General features: G+C 35.4%; 1 protein-coding gene across 10 annotated transcripts in view; it reads left to right on the top strand.

Annotated features, from left to right (window-relative positions):
- Positions 1-19287, top strand: part of U2SURP (U2 snRNP associated SURP domain containing) — a 46010-nt gene that overhangs the window by 2248 nt on the left and 24475 nt on the right. For 5 of the 10 annotated variants that reach the window (XR_012629993.1, XR_012629994.1, XM_074877567.1 and 2 more), the window contains exons 2-13: positions 5523-5570; positions 8419-8517; positions 9544-9658; positions 10057-10190; positions 11320-11361; positions 12120-12187; positions 14095-14189; positions 14271-14306; positions 14408-14490; positions 14970-15135; positions 16251-16462; positions 17406-17449. Coding sequence is in view for 8 of the 10 variants with exons in the window: in XM_074877567.1 (XP_074733668.1) it covers positions 5523-5570; positions 8419-8517; positions 9544-9658; positions 10057-10190; positions 11320-11361; positions 12120-12187; positions 14095-14189; positions 14271-14306; positions 14408-14490; positions 14970-15135; positions 16251-16462; positions 17406-17449 (1142 nt within the window). In the remaining 2 variants the exon portion in view is untranslated. Of the gene's footprint in view, positions 1-5522; positions 5571-8418; positions 8518-9543; positions 9659-10056; positions 10191-11319; positions 11362-12119; positions 12188-14094; positions 14190-14270; positions 14307-14407; positions 14491-14969; positions 15136-16250; positions 16463-17405; positions 17450-17476; positions 18231-19287 lie in introns of those variants that run through there. The other 5 variants (XM_074877563.1, XM_074877565.1, XM_074877564.1 and 2 more) reach the window with 5 other exon arrangements.

Raw genomic sequence — 19287 nt, 5'->3', positions numbered from 1 at the left:
GTATGAAAATGTTTATCGTTTAACAATGTAAGCAAATAACCATTTTTCTCAATTCATAAAGTAATTATCAAACATTTTAATTTTTTAAAACTCATTTTAAGATTCATTTACTTACATATCAAAATTGAAGCTTTAGGCTCCATTTCTTTTGGTGCATTGTATTTAAGTCATTAAGAATAATTGTACTTGCAAACCAAATATGTCTCGTAGACCCCATAGGATATGTTTCAGTGACATTTCCAAGATGTGCCTTTGCTGGCTTCTGACCTACCTCCTGGGAAGACACAGGGACATTTCATTTTCTGTGTTCTGTGAAGAGTTGTGGCCTAGTGGTTGAAGGCTTTAACACTTAAAGTAAGATATGGGTTCCTTCTCTTCAGAACAGGTGGTGTTTGTTCTTTGGACTTAGTGTCCAAGTACTGATTTTGAACATCTAGCCAGTTTTGTTTTATAGTGTAAAATCACGTTTATTTCAGTCAGGCATTATCTGTTTGATTCGCCATTTGAAAAACGTCACTGGAGATGGTACAGGTCCAGGAGCACTCACTGCCTGTGTCGCTGTGGTAGTAGCTGCTTTTTACGATACTGTCAGCTTCTAAATAAGTTTGAGAGTCTCTGATGTGAAATGTGTTGCAAAAGCATCATCTATTCCTTTGTCACTTTGAGATTAGCATAGCAAGATATGTGCTTGAGATTTCCAGAAATCTAAATAGGAAAGAAGGACAAAATTAAGGAAGAGAAAATAGACATTGCCCAAGACTGCACAGGAAGTCAGTGTAGGATATGATTCTGATATGGCAGATGCTGATTATGTTCAGTTGTTACCCTGATGTAATGAAATATTAGCTGCTCAGTGACTCTGCCATTTTCTTATTTTATCTTCTGAGAATAGTGACTATATTGCATGTTCGCTGCTCTTACATATAATACTGTACAGATTGGGTACCATGTGACAGAAGAGATTATCCACTTGAACCAAGCTGTAGGTTTCCCTTTTTCATTCTAAAAAATGTTTTAACATTCCTTAATCTTAAATGCGTTTCTCAGGCTTTTGAGTAAGTTATGTGTTAATTAAATGTTGAAGAACAGTGATTACTTGCTTGTGAATGGACAGCTTTCCTTGGCAAGTTAAAGTGTATGAAAAGTAGCAGTGTAAAATCTGTACATGTGGTGAATTCTGGTTAGATGTAGCATTCTGCAGGATGGTGAAACTTTCCCTGTATTGTTGTTCAACTGGTGACCAGGAGCAGGAGAGGTGTAGGTGTGTTCCTCTGTTGATGGAAATGTAAAAGGAGGTGTCGTCCGTATTTCCTCTGTAGCAGTACAGAGTTGGCAGCTCCTGTTCATCTGAGTTTAAGGTTCTAATGGAATAACATTCCTTGCAGGTACTTTGGAGAAAAGATTCTCCATTTACTTGTGTGTCTGCAAGTGATGTTTATTTAAATAGTGAATAATATTAATATGCACTATTCCAGTAAATGTAAACAGATTATCTATAAAATAATTTTCAGATGTTTGCAAGCATTTGTTTTCTCAAAAGTCTGATAGAGAAAGGAAGAATAAAAAAGACAACTTGGGCTGGAAACCTCCCTGCCGTTGCTGGATTTTAACATCTTAATTTAAGCTGTGGTTCCATTTGCTTTTCCTTGGTATCAGTGCTGACATAAACCAGTCCCAGCCTTAGCTACTTTTTCCCTCCCAAACACTGTCCTCTTCAGTTGATTTAGCATGACTGGGGGGGTGTTTGTGGGTGGAGCCTACTATGAATTGGAAACTGGTTTGGCTGAGCCTCCCCAACTCTTTCTTAAGTGATCAGTTAGATCAGGAAGGGTGATCTAGTTGAGCATGACCAGCTGCCTGGCATGGGGGCAGAATCAATGGAAGATGTTGAAACGGGGCAAAAGTGTCTTACACCAGAGTTTCTCATAAACACTTGACCCTGAAGCTATTAGTTTTTGCAAGGGCAGGAATTTTATTCATGTTTAAGTTGTAGCCATTACAGTTGTAAAAATAATACTCAGCGCTTGGAAGGCCATGGGGTTGTCTTTGGGGTTTTATTGGCAGCTTTTGTTGCCCTTTGTTGTTTTACTAAATAGCATCAGTATTAATTAAAAACCATGTTTGCTTATGTTATACAGTGTATTTTAATTATTTGTGAAATAACATGATAGTGCCAGTTTTACCCAGAGGTGGTTAAATTTGGGGAAACTATGAAGAGCTGGATTTGTGGGCACTTGTACTGCTGACAGGAAGGAAGATTTGGGAGAGCAGTCGTCTCTTCTCTGTTTTCTTTGGAAGCTGCCATGAAGCTGGAAGAAAATTTAAACATTGGAATCTGAGAGGGGGCTCTCTGCTTTGGCTTTCTGATAGGAATTTGTCATAAATATCATGTGTATGGTCCTTTGAGGATTTTCTTTTTTTTCTTGAAGGTTGAGTAAACTTGGCTAGACTCAGTAATGGAGCTTTGAGCGACCTGACCTCCAAGACTGTGGTTTGAGAGGGCCGTATTTTACTGGAATGCCATTTCAGCAGCCTGCATTGATACTTCAGTTATGCTGGCACAGTTCTTGGAGGGACCTGTGTAGTGAAAGTGATTGAGAAAGTGATCCAGCTGGAAAATAGTCTGGTTTAGGGAAAGAAAAAAAAAATAAAAGGCTTCGTGCAGAGTGGAAGAGGCAGTGAATTGGGAGTAAGAGGACATTTATAGACTGTTTATGCTGGCAATCACTGAAAGATGGACTCATTGCATTTTTTCTGTCAGTGTTTTGAACATGAAGGAGTTATCCTCACATCTCAGACATCATCAAGTGCAGGACAGAGCTTTGGGTATGTTTCTTTCAACAGTTCAGTTGAGCTACTTAACGTGATGAGAAGAGGAAAAATAGCCCTGTTCCAGGTTTCAATACAGGTGGCCAACATCTTCTGAAATGCTCTTCTCTGAATATTAGAAAGACACTGTGATTCTGCTGAGTCAACTCAGCTGGTGTAACTCCTAGGAAACAAAATTGCCCCTTTCATCGAGGTGGTGCAGAGGGATGCAAGGTGCAGTGCTGCAAGAATGTTTATTTGATAACTGCTAGTTAGAAACTGTCAGAGAGCAGTGAGTAATTTTGTGAAGAATCATTTTGTCTTGTGCTTTGTGCGTACAGTTGCGTGGATGGTCAGGAGCAGTACCAAAGGTATGACCTAAATTTATAGATGGGAAGAGAAGACCTTAAAAATAAGAACTATTTAAGGAGGAGAATAATGTGGCTCTGCAAAGCTGCTAGTTGCTGTGGGATAAAGTTGGTTTAAAAGCTAAAACTGCTCTTAGACGTTTCAAGAGTGCACCTTAGTAGAAATTCTGTTCCTTGGCTAACATTTGGGGTGACTTGCTCCACAGTGCTGTGGTCCTTGTTGGTGGGTTGGGCAACATTGCTGTCCTTCTAGCGCAGCGACTTCCAGACTTTTTTTGTTTGTTGGCCTGCTTTCCTTCTGTTAGCCTGCAGAATCTCTGCATGCTACCATGCACTGAAAGCCTTTCTGAGCAGTATCATCTGCTCTGTTGCTGGAGAAACAGATTTAGTTTCTGTTACTTTTTTTAAATGTTCTTCCTCAGGATATTGTGTCTTGTTATCGTACTGAGCGTTGGTACTGTTTGTTACTGTGATTGATGTCCTCCCTGTAAGCAGCTTCAGCACCCGTCCCTGTTGGAAGGTGTCACTTCCCAAAACTTCTGTAAATGAAACAGATATGGAGATTTGAGAAATAGTCATTTCACTCTGCTGTTGCCAAACACCCTCCTTCCCCCAAGCAGTGCTAAGTCTCAAATCTCTCAGTACACTAAGGCAAATGGCATTGTATCAGTCCACCTTTGAGATTTATCTTTTTAACTGCAGGCCTGAAAATTCTTGTTTTTTAAGGGTGGAACTGTAAGTGATGTGTTGGTTGCCGCAGGGTGGCAGCTGGCAGCAGGAAGAATGCTGTTTTCAAGCTCGGAAATTCTTTTGCATAGTGTTTTTCTCTTATCAGTGTGATGTTGTGCTATACATTCATAAACCCTCTGGGGGAGGACAGGTTTCCTTAAGCTACATTTTTGCAGTACGTAGAACTGTGGATAACAGATTACTGATCTGAGTGCCACAGGCAGTTGTGAATCTCAAAAAAAAAAAAATCCGGCACCAAATACAGAGGAAAAGTTTGCAGGAAGTGTTATTAGTAAAAGATGCTTGTGATACTTGCTTCCACATGTGTGTTAATGAACGGCTACTGGTACACATGAACTAAACTTTTTATTAACTTCTGTGCAAAGATGTGCCTTGTGAGTAATGTATAGTGTTGCAGGTAAGTGGATTTGGGAGGTCTTTGAGAATAAGACATAATTGGGGTTTTTTGTTTGGTTTTTTTCCCCTTTCTCTTTCTTAAAAAAAACCCTCTAACATAATCCTAGGAGCCTTTTGCTTCTCCCTTTTGATGGTTGTATCTTTGTGTGTCTCTTTACCTTTGTGGACTTATTCTGGTTCTTGAAGTGCTGTCTAGCATTTTTTTAAAGTTGATTTGACTGTAAAACATAACAATGTAGTTGTCCAGAGATAAATGTCTGTATCATAGCTGATGAAAAAGTGTGATGTGAAATGAAAACGTGGTCTAGTAAGTTATCTTCTGGAGTAGCATGTGGTACTTGTCCTTTTTGGAAGACTGGAGATAAGCACCACATATTACTATTTTTGGTAGAACTATAAATTCCTGGTAATAAGGAGAAGTGCTAATGTTCTGTAACTAATAAACAGATTTCAGCTAATGGAAATGTTTTATTTTGACTTAATTTCAATTCAGATACAAATTGTGTATCAGGCAGTTATGTCTTAATAGCTACTATGTCAGTGAGGTTTTCTGGGATTTGGGCATTACATAATTTAAAAATGTGTTCAGTCCTATTGTTGGAGTGTTCTCCATCACTTAAACACATTAAAAAATCTGATTTTTAAAAAAAGCCTATACAAATTTTGTATATATGCTGTTTTACATGTTAAAGTTCAGTTACAGTTTAAAGTCATAACGTTAATTAGTACATAAGCACAAATTGGGCTTAAAGTAGTGTTCTAGAGGTGGCCGGCTTCCATCTATGCAGAACACACTAAGGGCAGTTTTGGAAATGATTTTATAGTAAGACAAATATAATCAAATGTAACCTTTAACAGCCTTTAATGACAACTCTTGCAGACTCAGTGTAACAAACTTTTTTTTTTTTTCCCCTTGCAGTGGTGTCAGTTGCATGTTTATAAAATCCAGCTGTAGAAATTTAGATGTTTTTAGTGGTAGCAAGAACCGTTTATCTTTAATCTCTTGCCTTATATTGACATTGTTCATACTGTGACCCTGTTCAGATATATCATTAAAATACATTACATGTATCTTTGTTCTTGTGTGTTTGGACATTCAACTTGAAATGAAAATCACATTTGAAGAACTGAATTAAAAGGATAGAGGCTGTTTGTCTGTTTCTTTTTCTGTGCCTCACCACCTCTTCATTCTCTCTTCAGGTCAGAGTGCCAGATGCAGTACACACCACTGGATCTGCTGATACACATGTAAGTCCAAAACATTAAAAAAACCCAAATCAAACCAAAACGACGACCAAAACAAAAATATCCAACAAAACCCACAAACTCAAAATAAAGGAAACTACTTGCTGCAGGCAGACTCTTGTGCATTGGATATCTAATCTGTAGGTGTTTGTAAATGAACCATTGATTTCCATGTTTAAAAATATTCCTTGAAACTTTCAAACAATCCCTAGTGTAGGAAGCTCTGATGTGTTACATTGCATTCATAATAGGTACTTGAACAGGAAGAAGCTGTAAGGACTCTCTATATGTTTATCTCTTATACTGAGGAATAGCTCAAAATATGAGGTGATTAATCATAAGAGTCCCTGTATATTAAAGTGTCTTTTTGTATACAGTTGGCTTCTCAAAAATGAGATAGTGTGGCCCTAATTTCATCTTTTATTTCTCATAGAAAAAGGTAAGAATAATTACCTAGTCTTCCCCACCCACCCCTGCCACTGAAGAGACCTTTGCCTGGTCATGTGGTTGCTACGTTTCTTGAAGGCTTACCTTTTTCTGAGCTAAAATAAAAACAGGCAGCAAGAGCCAAACAGCATTAATATCGGACAATTCATTCTGTGGTTTGGATTTTCTTCAAGATTTCAATTTGATTTTGTATATGAAAAAGTCAATTACCAGCTGTTAAATTGCTTGTAAGATAACATTATTCAAGTTGTGATTGCATAAACTTTTCATAAAGAAGTAGGTCCTTTTATTGATTTGCTTTACTTGCTGCAATTTGGAAAATTACTCTTGAATCTCTTTTGATTATTTTGTGTTGTCAACGGAACTGGGACTGCAGTACTTTGTGCTTTCTTATAGTCAATGCAGCGTTACGTTTAATGGAATTCGCTTTCATACAGTGATTTGATTACTCAGCTAGAAGCTTTCTCTTTGCTCCCACCATTTAGTTTACCCTTTTCACTGTGTTCTTTTCCATTTTTTGAAGGAGGAAGTTCATCAAGTTTTGTATAGCTCTGTTATTAGGAATTCTGTGAAGCTGCATATGGTTAATAATCTATAATTGCCTACTGGAATGTAACTAGCAGGCATAAATTAGTTCAATTCTATTAACTTTATATTGTTCCAGCCACTTTGACAGTATTGTGGGGTGTTTTTTTTTTTTTTTTTTTTTCTGAGATCCTTTTTAAACTGTGGAGATCTTAGTGCCAGAACTCTTATCTTACAGCTCCTTCCCTTATGTCACTAGAACATATATTCATGTGGCTGATCTGCAGGTATCCTGTAACATTACTGTGAGAGATTATTTCCTGATGACAGGATAAGCCTTGGGTAGGAGTGTGGTATTTGTTTTGTCTTCATTGCTGTGCCATAGCAATATGCCCACGTTTTGCCAAGGTTGTGTGTTGTTTGTCATACTGAAATACAAGCTATCTTTCAGACAACAGGAAAACTGGATTTTATTAAGTATAAAAACACACAGATGCATTAAAAGCTCTTGATAAACCTGTCACAGCAGCTCAAGTTGACAGACTTAGTGTCATAAACCAGATAACTTCACAGACAGTGCTGCATTAATTTGCAACTGATAGTTTTCCTTTTAATGGTGAAGTAGGGAAGCATTTTTCAAAGAAATATGAGCTATTTTGGTCATACTCTTGGCACAGATCTAAGAGGTGTTTGTGATACTAAACAAGGATTATAAACTGAAGGTATTTCAAACACAGTGCTTTTTCGTGTGTAAAAAATTCTGAATAGGAAGCTGATACTAGAAATAAAACTCTTTGACAAAGAAGATTATTCCTAGAGGAAACTTTTTGCAGTTGGTGTCTGAAATTTTTTGATAATGCGACAGTCAAGTGTTGTTTTGAAGTTTCATTAAATTGAGCTTTTTTTTTTTTTTAAAGAATTGTCATTGCAAAAGTGATAGTTTTAAGCATTACTGCAGTTTAAGCATCAGAGCATCAAAACTATTTTGAAGATAAAGGCTAATAGATTATATTTTGGTTTTCTGGGGCTTTTTGCTTGTTCTTGTGCTTATTCTTCATGAATTACTGTTAAGCTAGGAATTTCCGAGAAGTTTCTCTCCTTTAATTCCCATTGCCCATGTCTTTTGAATGTGGTCTTCATCCTGTTGTCTTTCTTCTCTCAACACTTTACTGTTAACTACCTAAATAGAATCTGAGAATTCTAAGTCCATACTCTCCAGAAATGACTGTTATGTAGAGTCCTTCCTTCATCAGGGTTTCAAGAAGGGAGGAATGAAGCTACCTAAAATAGAAAGAATTTAGGAGCTAAATGCGAGGCCGTTTGTTATATTTAACTAGTAGCTGAAAACCTCAAGAATGCATTTTCTTCAAGCAAAAATACTACACTTAACCTTGAAGTACAACTGAAATTTAGCATCCATTCTTCAGTTACACCTGTTCAACCTTGTTCAAACATTCTTCTGGCCAAAATCATCAGAAAAGCTTTTAGAACTTATTTTTTTCCTGGAAATTACAATGGTCAAAAAGGAACTGTAGTGCAAAGCGTGTATTTCCAAAGGTTTAGAAACTGTGTGTTGCATAGTGATAAGATTTCCAGGCTCTTACAGCAAGTACCCTTCAGATTTCAGCTGTGTTTGAATGGTATATTAAAAGCTTTCTCACCAAACCAAGGATGATTTATTTTTTAAAAAATATAGATTGAAATTGTTCGGTTGTATGAGGTAATGGTAAGTTCAGGTAGAAGTACAGGAGGCCTATTTGTTTTGTTTAGGTTAAGTCACTTCAGGTAGGAAGTTTATGATCTAGACCAAGGTAAACACTGACATTATTTTAATTGTTTTGTAAATGGTTTCATGTTTGTTCTCTTATTCCTTTTGCAGCCTCTAATGGAAAGCAAACTTAAAGCATTCAGTATTGGCAAAATGAGTGCTGCCAAGAGGACTCTGAGCAAGAAGGAGCAAGAAGAATTAAAGAAGAAGGTAATGGTATACTGTGAAAATTATATTTTGTGTGCAGAGCTGAAATAAGTCTGCTTTTAGATTACAACCAGCTTTACCACCAAATTTTTTTATTTTAATAATTGTAGCTTTCTAAGAATGAAATTGAATTGCATTTTACGTGTTTAATTTGTTCTTGGCATCCATGGCAAGAACATGGCATTCTTGGCTTCCTGAAATACTGAATTACAACAGTCCATTGATTGTTGTGTTGCTCAAAATGAAGACAGCCGTTACCTTAGGTTATTTTCTGTTCTTCGTTTGCTCTCTATCACTGGATTTCAGTAATTAGAAAGAGTAACTGTTGTCTCTGAAATTGTTTCAGTACGCATCCTCGTTACTCTGTAAAACATATTTTTGTCTAATGACTTCTTTTGCAGTTAATAAAAAAAATGAAAATTTGATACTGAATTTTAGGGTATGCAGGAGCATCCATATTTTAGAAAGTATGTAGCTTATAGTCAGTAAGGTAGAAGTTTTGAAAATTTTGGTCTTTGAACTTTATGCATATATTTCAGTGGGATATCTCCTGCTAGGTTGTTGGAAATAGCCTAAAGAAACATTGTAGTGCTAAATTTAGTGTCTCACTCAGCTTTATCAAGTCAATGATTTAACTTCTGGGAAATACATAAAGGTGATCCTGTTAATTGCCTTCAGTCACATGGGTTGATCGCAATGGGTAAGATGGAATACGTACTGTCATAATGCTGATCTTTCAAATGATCTTTTCTATTTGGCATCTTCTGAATGTTAAATTGCCATGTAAACTCTTGTAAATGAACAGTCATATTTGAGCATACAGGGCTTATTTGCTTTACATATTATTTGCTGTGTTCTTCCCACATTTCTCAGAAACTTGAATTCTGTCTAAAATTGAAACTCATTTGATGCGGTTTGTAGCATGAACTCTAGAAAATAAAAAGGAATGCCACATAGCTAATTTAAGAATAGCTGTCTAGTGAAGGTTGCTCTGTGATGATAGTAAATAGATTAACATTTGCTATGTAGGAGGATGAGAAGGCTGCTGCAGAAATTTATGAAGAATTCCTTGCTGCCTTTGAAGGAAGTGATGGTAATAAAGTGAAAACATTTGTAAGAGGAGGAATCGTTAATGCATCTAAAGGTATAACTAATCTTTTTTTGGGGATGGTAGATCATTTGGTTTTGAGTAAAGATGAAGATTGTTTTGAATTGTATTTTAAAATTTAATATGTTACATTAGAAGCAGCAAAGGAAACTTGATGCTAAAATCTACTTTATGCTTTGACTCACTAGGTAGGTAGTGGCATGATTTGTCTTAAACTTCACAGAGGAAAAAAATGCTTTGTTTTAAAGTACTTAATCTTGTTCTTTTTCTTCATATTAAAAGATGTTAAATTACAGAAAGTTTGTCATCACTTTTAAAAAAATGAAATAGTATATTGAATGAACAAGACTAAAGAACAGCAGCGTTCTTTCTAATGAACAGTATTGTGCAGCATTAGTTAATACAATTTGTTTTAAATTTGCCTTTAATTTCAGAGGAGCATGAAACAGATGAAAAACGGGGTAAAATCTATAAGCCTTCATCACGATTTTCAGATCAAAAAAATCAACCAAGCCAACCATCTAATGAGAAGCCTCCATCCCTCTTAATGATAGAAACCAAAAAGCCTGTAAGTTTCTTTTTTGAATATTAACCCCATACTTAGAGTTTAGGAGTGCTTAGAAGAAAGTCTGTGTGATCTTGCAGAATAGTTTTGTCTGCCTTTGTCACATATTAAAAGAAGGTGAAAATTTTGATTTGCTTAATCCCATAGCAAGTAGCAAGGTGATGAAATTCAGAAGTCCAGTAGCCCTGTATCCACGATGATATACCTAGTACTGCACTTTAATTTGGCTGCTGTATGTTTTTACTGTATTCCTGCTAATTGAGACAGACTTCTCATGAATACAGAATTATGACTGTTGCAAAGTAACAGTATCTCCAATCCTGAGAATTTGTGAAGTTTTAGAAGCAATTCTTCTTGCTGCCATCTGTTTTTAGGTTTTTATAACTTAAAAAAAAGAATTGACCTTTGCATTGATCCAAGTTTTTCTTGGTGAGGTTTTTTGAAATTTTTTTCTTTGTGGTGATGTTTGAGAAGTCCCTTTAGCTCTTTGAGTTGTACCAAAGAAGTTGTAGAACTTGCACATTTTTGAAGCTGAACACCTTGTTTTACTTTAATTTATTTTGACTTCTGCATGGCTTGATACTTTTTTTGTTAAACTGAGATTTCATCATAAAAAGTACTGGAAATATTATGAACAAACTTAGTCTTCAAGTCAAGTGATAGTTATGTATGATTACTGTTACTGCTGTATATGTGTAATGTGTAATTAATGTCTTGGATGTCTTTAAAAAGTCTTAACAGAGCTTACTACAATTTTTAAGCTTAAGTGAAACATATGATACTGCCTGTTAGGATGGGAAATGAGATGTAATGTGATGTGATAATTGTGGGTAATCCCATCCTAGCCTCCCTCCCACTTTAAACAGAACTCAAATTTAGACTAGTGGGGTAATACTGGATGGCAGTTTGATTTTCGTTGTATGTAAAGCTCTACAGTTAAAGAAATGAATTGTAGCATTTTTTATTATGCCGAGCTCTGTTCTGTCATATGCAAGTGTCTGTACTGTAAGAATATTACTGCTTTTCAAATTTGTCATAAATACTTATCAAGTAATGCAATCAGTTTACTCACTTGCCCTGTCCAATGGTGATTGAAGATAATGAGGTAAAAATGATTTTATTTATTTGGCAGACCCTCCCCAAAAACAAAAACAAACAAACAACTTTGCCTGGGGTGAGTAGGAAGTCCAGTTTTTCCAAAGCTGTAGTGTGTAACACAATAAATATTTTGTATGTCTGCCTATTGGAAACGTTTTCATTTAAATTTGGTTATATAAAAGCAATGTTGTTGGAGATAAGAGTTCACGTGAGTTAGTTAAGGTACAAATATTACATTTAAAAAAAAGTATTACAATATCCGTGTTCTTTGTCATTCAAGAGCATTTTTTCTGAGGATCTTGAACTATTTAGAGTAACTGTTTCTTCAGACCTGTATTTATATCTGAAAGGAAGCAAGAGAAGGAAATTATTTTCACATAGAATGTTTGTGTGTGGATAAAATAATCGAATATATATATGTAAAATAATTTACATATATATGTACACACATACATCAATTTAATTAGAGCATGACAGTTTGCTAGGGGTGTAGTCAGCTTCTGAGTTTCTAAGTGGAACAAACTGACGAAATACATCGTAGATATTTTAAATTTATATGTTGTAGAGAGAGTGTTTGATCACACATGCTTCATTGTAATAAGTAACAAAGTTTAGTTTAAGCTATTTATATTTTCTAGCTTTGTGTTTGATAGCACTCAGTCTTAATGTTTTCAAGTCTTTGTTTTGTTTTTCTTTCTCATGTAGTTTACTTGGTTTGAAAGCTGTGGGTGAAATATGCATGGAAACTATCTAAAATTTTGTTGTATACGTATAATTTTTGCTTTTGTTTCATTGTATCTGCTGAAATGTTGGCTGATATATCTTTAATTTTAGCCTTTGAAGAAAGGAGAGAAGGAAAAGAAAAAGAGTAATTTGGAACTTTTTAAAGAAGAATTAAAACAGTAAGTTTGACTAGTTTTTACTGTAAATAAAAAAGATGTAAGGTTTTTACTTTATTTTTACAGGCAATATTTAGAATCATTCTTGCTAAGCTGTTTTCCACAGTAGGTTTTTGTTTTGTTTTTTTCCCCAAATGCTTGTGGAGTGGTATAATTTAATTAACAACGGCAATGAGTAGTAACCCATACTAGTAGATGCTCTAGGTGTCTGTGATTTGTCTGGATAATCAGTTGCCATCTAATTACTCCTCTGGTGTTCCCTGGTACTTCTGCCCTTTCTTATGCTGATTGACGGTAGGAAGTGTTTACCCTATTGCTGAAAAGGACTCCTGTTTTGAAATCTAGCATTGACCAGAGGCTATAAAATGATCAAAAAACAAACCAGAAAAGCGGAGTATGCTGCTTTAAATCTTTGTTGAAATTAATGGATATCTTTGCGTGTCACAGATGTTTGATTGTGACCTTTGAAATGATTTGGTACTGCCTTCCTAAGCAGAAGAATACCCAGAGCAATTAACCAAAAAAGTTACATATAAATGCATAAAGTATTTCAGAGATCCCAGTAAGTGAATGACTGGCTATGTTTCCAAAGCTACTGAAGATGATTTTTGGATCAGTTAGGTGTGACTGGAAGCTTTGATAATTGAATCAACCAGCCATCTACCAGGATAAAAAATGGAAACCTAGCTTTGTTTCTTTGACAGCTGCTGTCAGTATGTTACTTGCAAGTGGAACTTGGGATGCAATTCCTTTATAAATTAGCAAGTGAGCGCCGGTAAATGAGAACACTTGTTAACATGGTCTCATGCATTGTTAAAGTTAGAGAAGATAACAGCAAGACAAGTAGGTACTGTAATGGATGAGGATATTCAGGTGCTGGGTGTTGACTTTTCTCTTTATGGGGATGTAGCAAAGAGATTGTTAGCAAATTGAAATTTGTACCAGATTCAGGAAGAATAAGAAGTTTTGTCAGTGTGTCTAAAATTATATCCAGAGGAATTGTATGAGTTTGAGCTTTTTGTGTTAATGCAGAAATAAGACTTGTAATTCAAGTTTAGAGATGTACTTCAGCTTACATAATTGTAAAAACAAGCTGCATAAAGCTTCAAAAAGCAGATTCTTTTGCTTCTGAATGTGTAATACAACTGAAAGAGCAGCATGTATTGAGTGCTGTGTATTTGCTCTGATGTTAGAGATGGAAAACGAGTCTGTATGCATTAGAAAACAATAGGTACTGCATTATAAATCTGTAAATGGATCTTGTGAGTAGTGTCTGAGCTTCACTGCTGTCTGATCATTAGTTGATGTAAGTGAATTGAATTGACAGCCTTGTATTCCTGGTACACAATATCTTCATACCAGGATTTAGGGCCAAACTACAAAGACGCAAGTAGTTACTTGTGTGAGTACTATCCTTAGAGGTGTAAACTGAAATGAATTCTGTATGTTTTGAAAATAGTCATATGGGGGTGTATGCCACCCTACAAGGTGACAGCCTGCATGAATAAGGCTTAGAAAAGGTAGGAAGAGAAATAGACACTAAGGGGTTGTGTGCATCTTGAAAAGCCATCTGAATGGTCAATGGATCTGTGGCAGTTGAATGTGAAATTCAGGTCACTTTTTCAGAACACAGTTCTTATTTCTGATCTTGTGAACTGCTTCTCAAACCAAGTCAATTTTGTTTGAGATTAAAACACCCTGACAGTATGAATGAGGAAGCATGCAGCTGAAATAATTCTGATAGATATATTCCAGTTGATTAAACAGAACTTCAAACATACTGGCAATTGGAAATTTTTAACAAGCCCGTTGTTTAGTATTAAAAATTCTCATAATTCTAAAGTTAATGGAAAATTTTAGAATAAAAACCTCAAAATGGTATTGTTACTTATGTTAAACTTGTTTTGTAGAATACAAGAGGAGCGTGATGAAAGACATAAAACAAAAGGTAGATTGAGTCGTTTTGAACCACCCCAGTCAGATTCAGATGGCCAGCGTCGTTCAAGTAAGTAGATGTTATTTTTTGTTTGTTTTGCCTACAAAATTTGTAGACTAAATTATATCTGTTTTTCTTCTATTTATTCAGTGGATGCTCCTTCAAGAAGAAACAGATCATCTGGTGGTAATATAAATTCTTTTCTCATTCAATATAATGTTGTCACTTAAATGCACGGCAAGGATTATGACTTCTTTTTTCTCCTGTTTTTTCCTCCATCGTTGTAGTACTGGATGATTATGCACCAGGGTCACATGATGTTGGAGATCCAAGTACAACAAATTTGTATCTTGGAAACATTAATCCTCAAGTAAGTTTGGAGCCAAGGAGTGAAGTGCAGTGTTGGCATGTTTGAGTCCAGCTGAATTTTTTTCCAGGGGCAGTTTTCCCCCCTTTTTAGTTTAAACCATACGCATATGATTAAACCCATATACTGGGTACAGTTGGTGACTGTAGAGACAGTATTGATTTAAATAAATGCTCTGTACATGATGCTGCAAAAATTAAGATTTAGACTATCAGTTACTAGATGCAAAGATGCTCAGCTACAATTATTTTTTCCATGGATATCTCTATGCAGGGTAGATCATATCTCAAAGATTTGAGTGTGCTCAGTTTAAAACACAATTTTTTTAAATTCTTATTTTTACAATGGATCATGTTGGGGAGGTATCAATGAAGTGTTGTTTTTCAAGAAACTCAGAAAATTCTCAACATCTGGACAATAGTATGAATGAGTATCTTAGAAATACAGTAGCAAGATACTAATTTTTACCTGTTTCCATGTAGATGAATGAAGAGATGTTATGTCAAGAATTTGGACGCTTTGGACCATTAGCAAGTGTTAAAATTATGTGGCCAAGAACTGATGAAGAAAGAGCAAGAGAAAGAAATTGTGGCTTTGTTGCCTTTATGAACAGGAGAGATGCTGAAAGAGCATTAAAGAATTTAAATGGTAAACAGATTTCTCTGTTTGGCATTGTAATTATCTTTGTAGGAATATTGAGGAGTAACTGTAAGTATATCTTCAAGTTGTTTTATCAGACTGGTGGTAGGTATGCTGTAACTCCAGTAGATACCACATTGGCAGTGATTTTTAGTTTACACCATTTTACTGGCAGCTGAATGTCATCAAACTATAGCATACACAAGGGCTGGGAATACTGGTGGCTTTTGATGTGGGTAAAGATGTAAAATTTCTGACTGTTTTGAAGATGTGAGCGGGAGGTAATGTTTGCTAATCTCTCCTCTGTAAACAGACTATTTAAAGAAGGAATCTATTGCTTGTATTTGTTTACCAACGCATTTTTTTTGAGAATAAATTTAACTAGTGCACAGGATATAATCAATAGTTGGTGATAAATATGTTCTTTTGAATAATGGCTAAATTCCTGATATTGAAGAGGTAATTGTACTACAGCAGACATGTAATTTTGCATATGGGCTATCTTGTCTATCTTTTATTTGAAAAAAAAGGAAGAATATATCTTATGTGATGAAGAAAGCTATGTCCTTATAGTTCAGGAAGAGCCTGAAAATAAAAAATCAGCATCCTAGAAAAAAAGAATAAAAAATGAAAGGTTGCCCTTACATATACCTTACTCAAAATGATCCTTTACTTGGGACCATTAGTAAGTAGGCTTACACTATGTAAGTTCTGTGAGTTCTAATTGGTTATTACATTTGGTTTTGAATAACATAATTTGAAATTTATTTATTATGAACAAGACATTTTGAAGAACTGGAGTGCAGAAGTAATATAGTGTAAGAATTACTCTGTTTATCCTGATGTGCTGAATATCAACTTCCTAACATTTTTTTTCCCCCAACAAGTCAAGTAATTGTGTAGTGTAGTCTCCTGAAAATGTACATGGGGGAAGATTAATAAGATGTTTAATGTAATAGGCTTTCATTTGCATGATAGGTGTGATACACTAATCAATAATGTAATCAAGAAATAAACCATGGCAAGCAAACCTAAAAACTGCACTTAGAGAAATCTCGAGTGACACAGAACCAATTTATAACAATGGTGGTTTGGTTTTGTTTTGTTTACTTTCACTTTTTCAGGCAAGATGATTATGTCGTTTGAAATGAAGCTGGGTTGGGGCAAAGCTGTACCTATACCACCACATCCAATATACATTCCGCCTTCTATGATGGAGCATACCCTCCCGCCTCCTCCGTCAGGACTGCCTTTTAATGCCCAGCCTAGGGAGAGATTGAAGAATCCTAATGCTCCAATGTTACCACCACCAAAAAACAAGGAAGATTTTGAGAAGGTAACTTACAGTACCCTGGGCCATATCTCATTGTTAAATACTACATCTGTGACAGTATTTCAATGGCTTCATAGATTTGCATTGCTCAGGCTGACTTTGGTGGCCCTTAGTGTACAAACTCAGTGGCTCCCTGCTGTAGAGCAAGGGAACCTACTTAATTCCTGAAGCTTTGTTTCATGTCTGTGTTAGGGTACAGTATATTTGGTCTTGATTTATTTTAGTGCTGCTTTAAATCTGGCTATCATTTTCCCCCTCCAGGCTCCCTGGATTTTTTTCTCCTACGTCCCCCCCCTTTTGTTGGCTGCCAAATTGCAGTATCTAAATTGTTTTCTTTAGAGAAAATACTACATTTTAATTTGGGTAGCATTATTTTTACAGTAGAGGAGTTGATGTATTTTGTGTAGAAGGTAATTAATCTGGACATTGAGTAAGTATTTTATGCTACTTACGGAGTCAGTTTTCAAACTTTTTTTTCTGGAATATTAGCCGATTAAAGGGTAAGTATCTTGTAATCACAAACCAACTTGGTTTACATTTGTAAGAATTTGTTGATTCTTTGAATGACACTTAAATGTTAGGGCTGTTTTTTGTAAGACTTGGGAATAAAGTAATACCAACATGATCCAAGTCACGTAGTTTAGAATCTTTTCATAAACTTAAGAACTCCTTTCTTAATTATGTTCAGCGTAGTACCTGTTCAGTGCATCAATGTACATTCTGACAGGAATGTTCTGATACTTTGCAATTAGTGAACCTTTATGGTTCACTGACACGACCATTTGCATTTTGTGTAATTGCTTAGTTATAACTTCACAGCAGTGATTGCCTGCAAAACTTGTGATAGATGTGTAGTATTTTCATTGCATATGTATATTTTTGCTTGTTACTTGTTAACAATACTCACATATTCTATGTTTATTATCTGATGTGACTTCATATACAGACTCTGTCGCAAGCCATAGTCAAAGTGGTTATCCCAACAGAAAGGTACATGTTTTTCTTTATTATTACTGATCTAAATATAGAAAATTTCCCCTTCGGAATTTTAAAGAAAAATGGTGATGTTGAGGAAAAGGTAATGGCTTGACTGAGCAATGGTTCTTTCATGACACTTGAGAGAAATGTGTGTGTTTTACAGTCGTATTATCCTAGCTTAACTCTTTTTTTTTTTTTTTTTTTAGTGAGGGTAGATTTAAGTAATTATCTTTTGCATTTATTTTGAGCACTAGAAATAGTTGCAGGGTAATTTTTTGAGTGAAGACTAGGTTAAAATAGCTTGTCTTAGAGACGTTGTGTAAGTCCTGATATAAACCTCTGAGTACTTCATGACTAGGATGCAGCTGTCTCCAGTGTAGTGCTGTGGGGGTTACTTTTCTTTTTAATTTTTTTTTTTTTTTACTTAGTTTGTAACCAATTCAGTTAAAAATCACTGTTGATTTCTGCTATTTTTTTTAAGGTGCAACAGTTAAGAATTTTGGTCACTGAAAAAGGTAGTTCTGTATTGCAAGGGTATTGTAACATTTTGGTCCCCTTCAGTGCTCCTACCTTCACACTAGTCTAGGTATACTCTTGCTCAGTTAAGCTAAAACCTTTTCCCAAACATAGGAACACAACACTGTTGTAAAAGTAAATAAGCACAAAAGATTACCAAATTCTCTTTGACATTGGCCTTGGTGAGCAACACCAGCTGAACTGTCTGCGGCAGCGGGGGACCAGGAAAACATCATGGGATGGATTGGGAAAGTATACAGTTTTTGACCAGACATTGGTACGATCGGCTCCAATAAATGTGGTTTTATTATAACTGAAAAACTTTTTTTTGTTGGCCAACTTAAGCTAAATGACATTTTAAAATAATGCACTTAAAACTATCATCTTTTTTTACTACACTGTTTTAATTGTCACAAAGTCCCTTTTTTCTTTTTTTCGCGTGTGTGGGGGGGGAAGAAAGATTTGCGAAGCTAGTTATAGTAGTATATTAACATATTTGTCAATAGATGCTCAAATGCACTAGTATTTTGGATGAAATTTTAGGGCTGTACAATTTTTGTTGGGTAGAGGCATGAATAATTACGGTGACCCGGAGGAGTCTTGATTTGAGAAACATAGTGAGTAGTAGAACAAGTACTTGTAAAACTGTACAGTGCTTACAAAGTAATTAGCTTTCAGAGAAAAATGTTTCCATTTTATTTACTGTAGCATTTTGAAAGCTTGCATGATAAGAAAAGCTCATGTTAATTGAACTGTATTTGAAAATACTTCTGATTTTTTTTCCTGATGACTTTCAAAGATGCTAATGGCAACTGCAAAGACTGTGACACAGTATATCGCATCATGCAGAAATTTCATCTGACTTCAGTGGAATAATACATTTAATTAGTATCCTTTGAAAATTTTCAGTACCGGTTTTTAACATCTCTTCTTAGTAAATACTAAACAGAAAAGCTACAGTATACACAATCAAGTTTTTCCTGAGAAATTCACTATGAAGTAGTCGTGTTTTATACACCGAAATGCATGTAACGCCATTTCAGATACGGGATGTACTGAATCTTTTTTCCTACATCTGAGGTCTTTCCATAACAGATGTTCTTGTTCAAGCCTAAGCTGCTCATATTCAACTTTATTGAGCTCGATGAAATAAAAATTAGATGAAAGCCAATGGCATGGTTCTGCAGGAAGCCAGAAGTGGTCACATTGAACTTGCCTCAAAATAAACGAAGGGTGTAATAGCTCAGAGGCTTGACAGCTAATTGTGAATTATTTTCTTACTGATGTTTTCAAATACAGTTCATATAAAAAGAACAGTCTTGCTATTTAGACTT

The sequence above is a fragment of the Strix uralensis genome, chromosome 9, assembly GCF_047716275.1.
Source record: "Strix uralensis isolate ZFMK-TIS-50842 chromosome 9, bStrUra1, whole genome shotgun sequence".
Classification (NCBI taxonomy): Eukaryota; Metazoa; Chordata; class Aves; order Strigiformes; family Strigidae; genus Strix; species Strix uralensis.
Note: the sequence above shows the minus strand (reverse complement) of the source record. Positions and strands in the feature narration are given on the sequence as shown.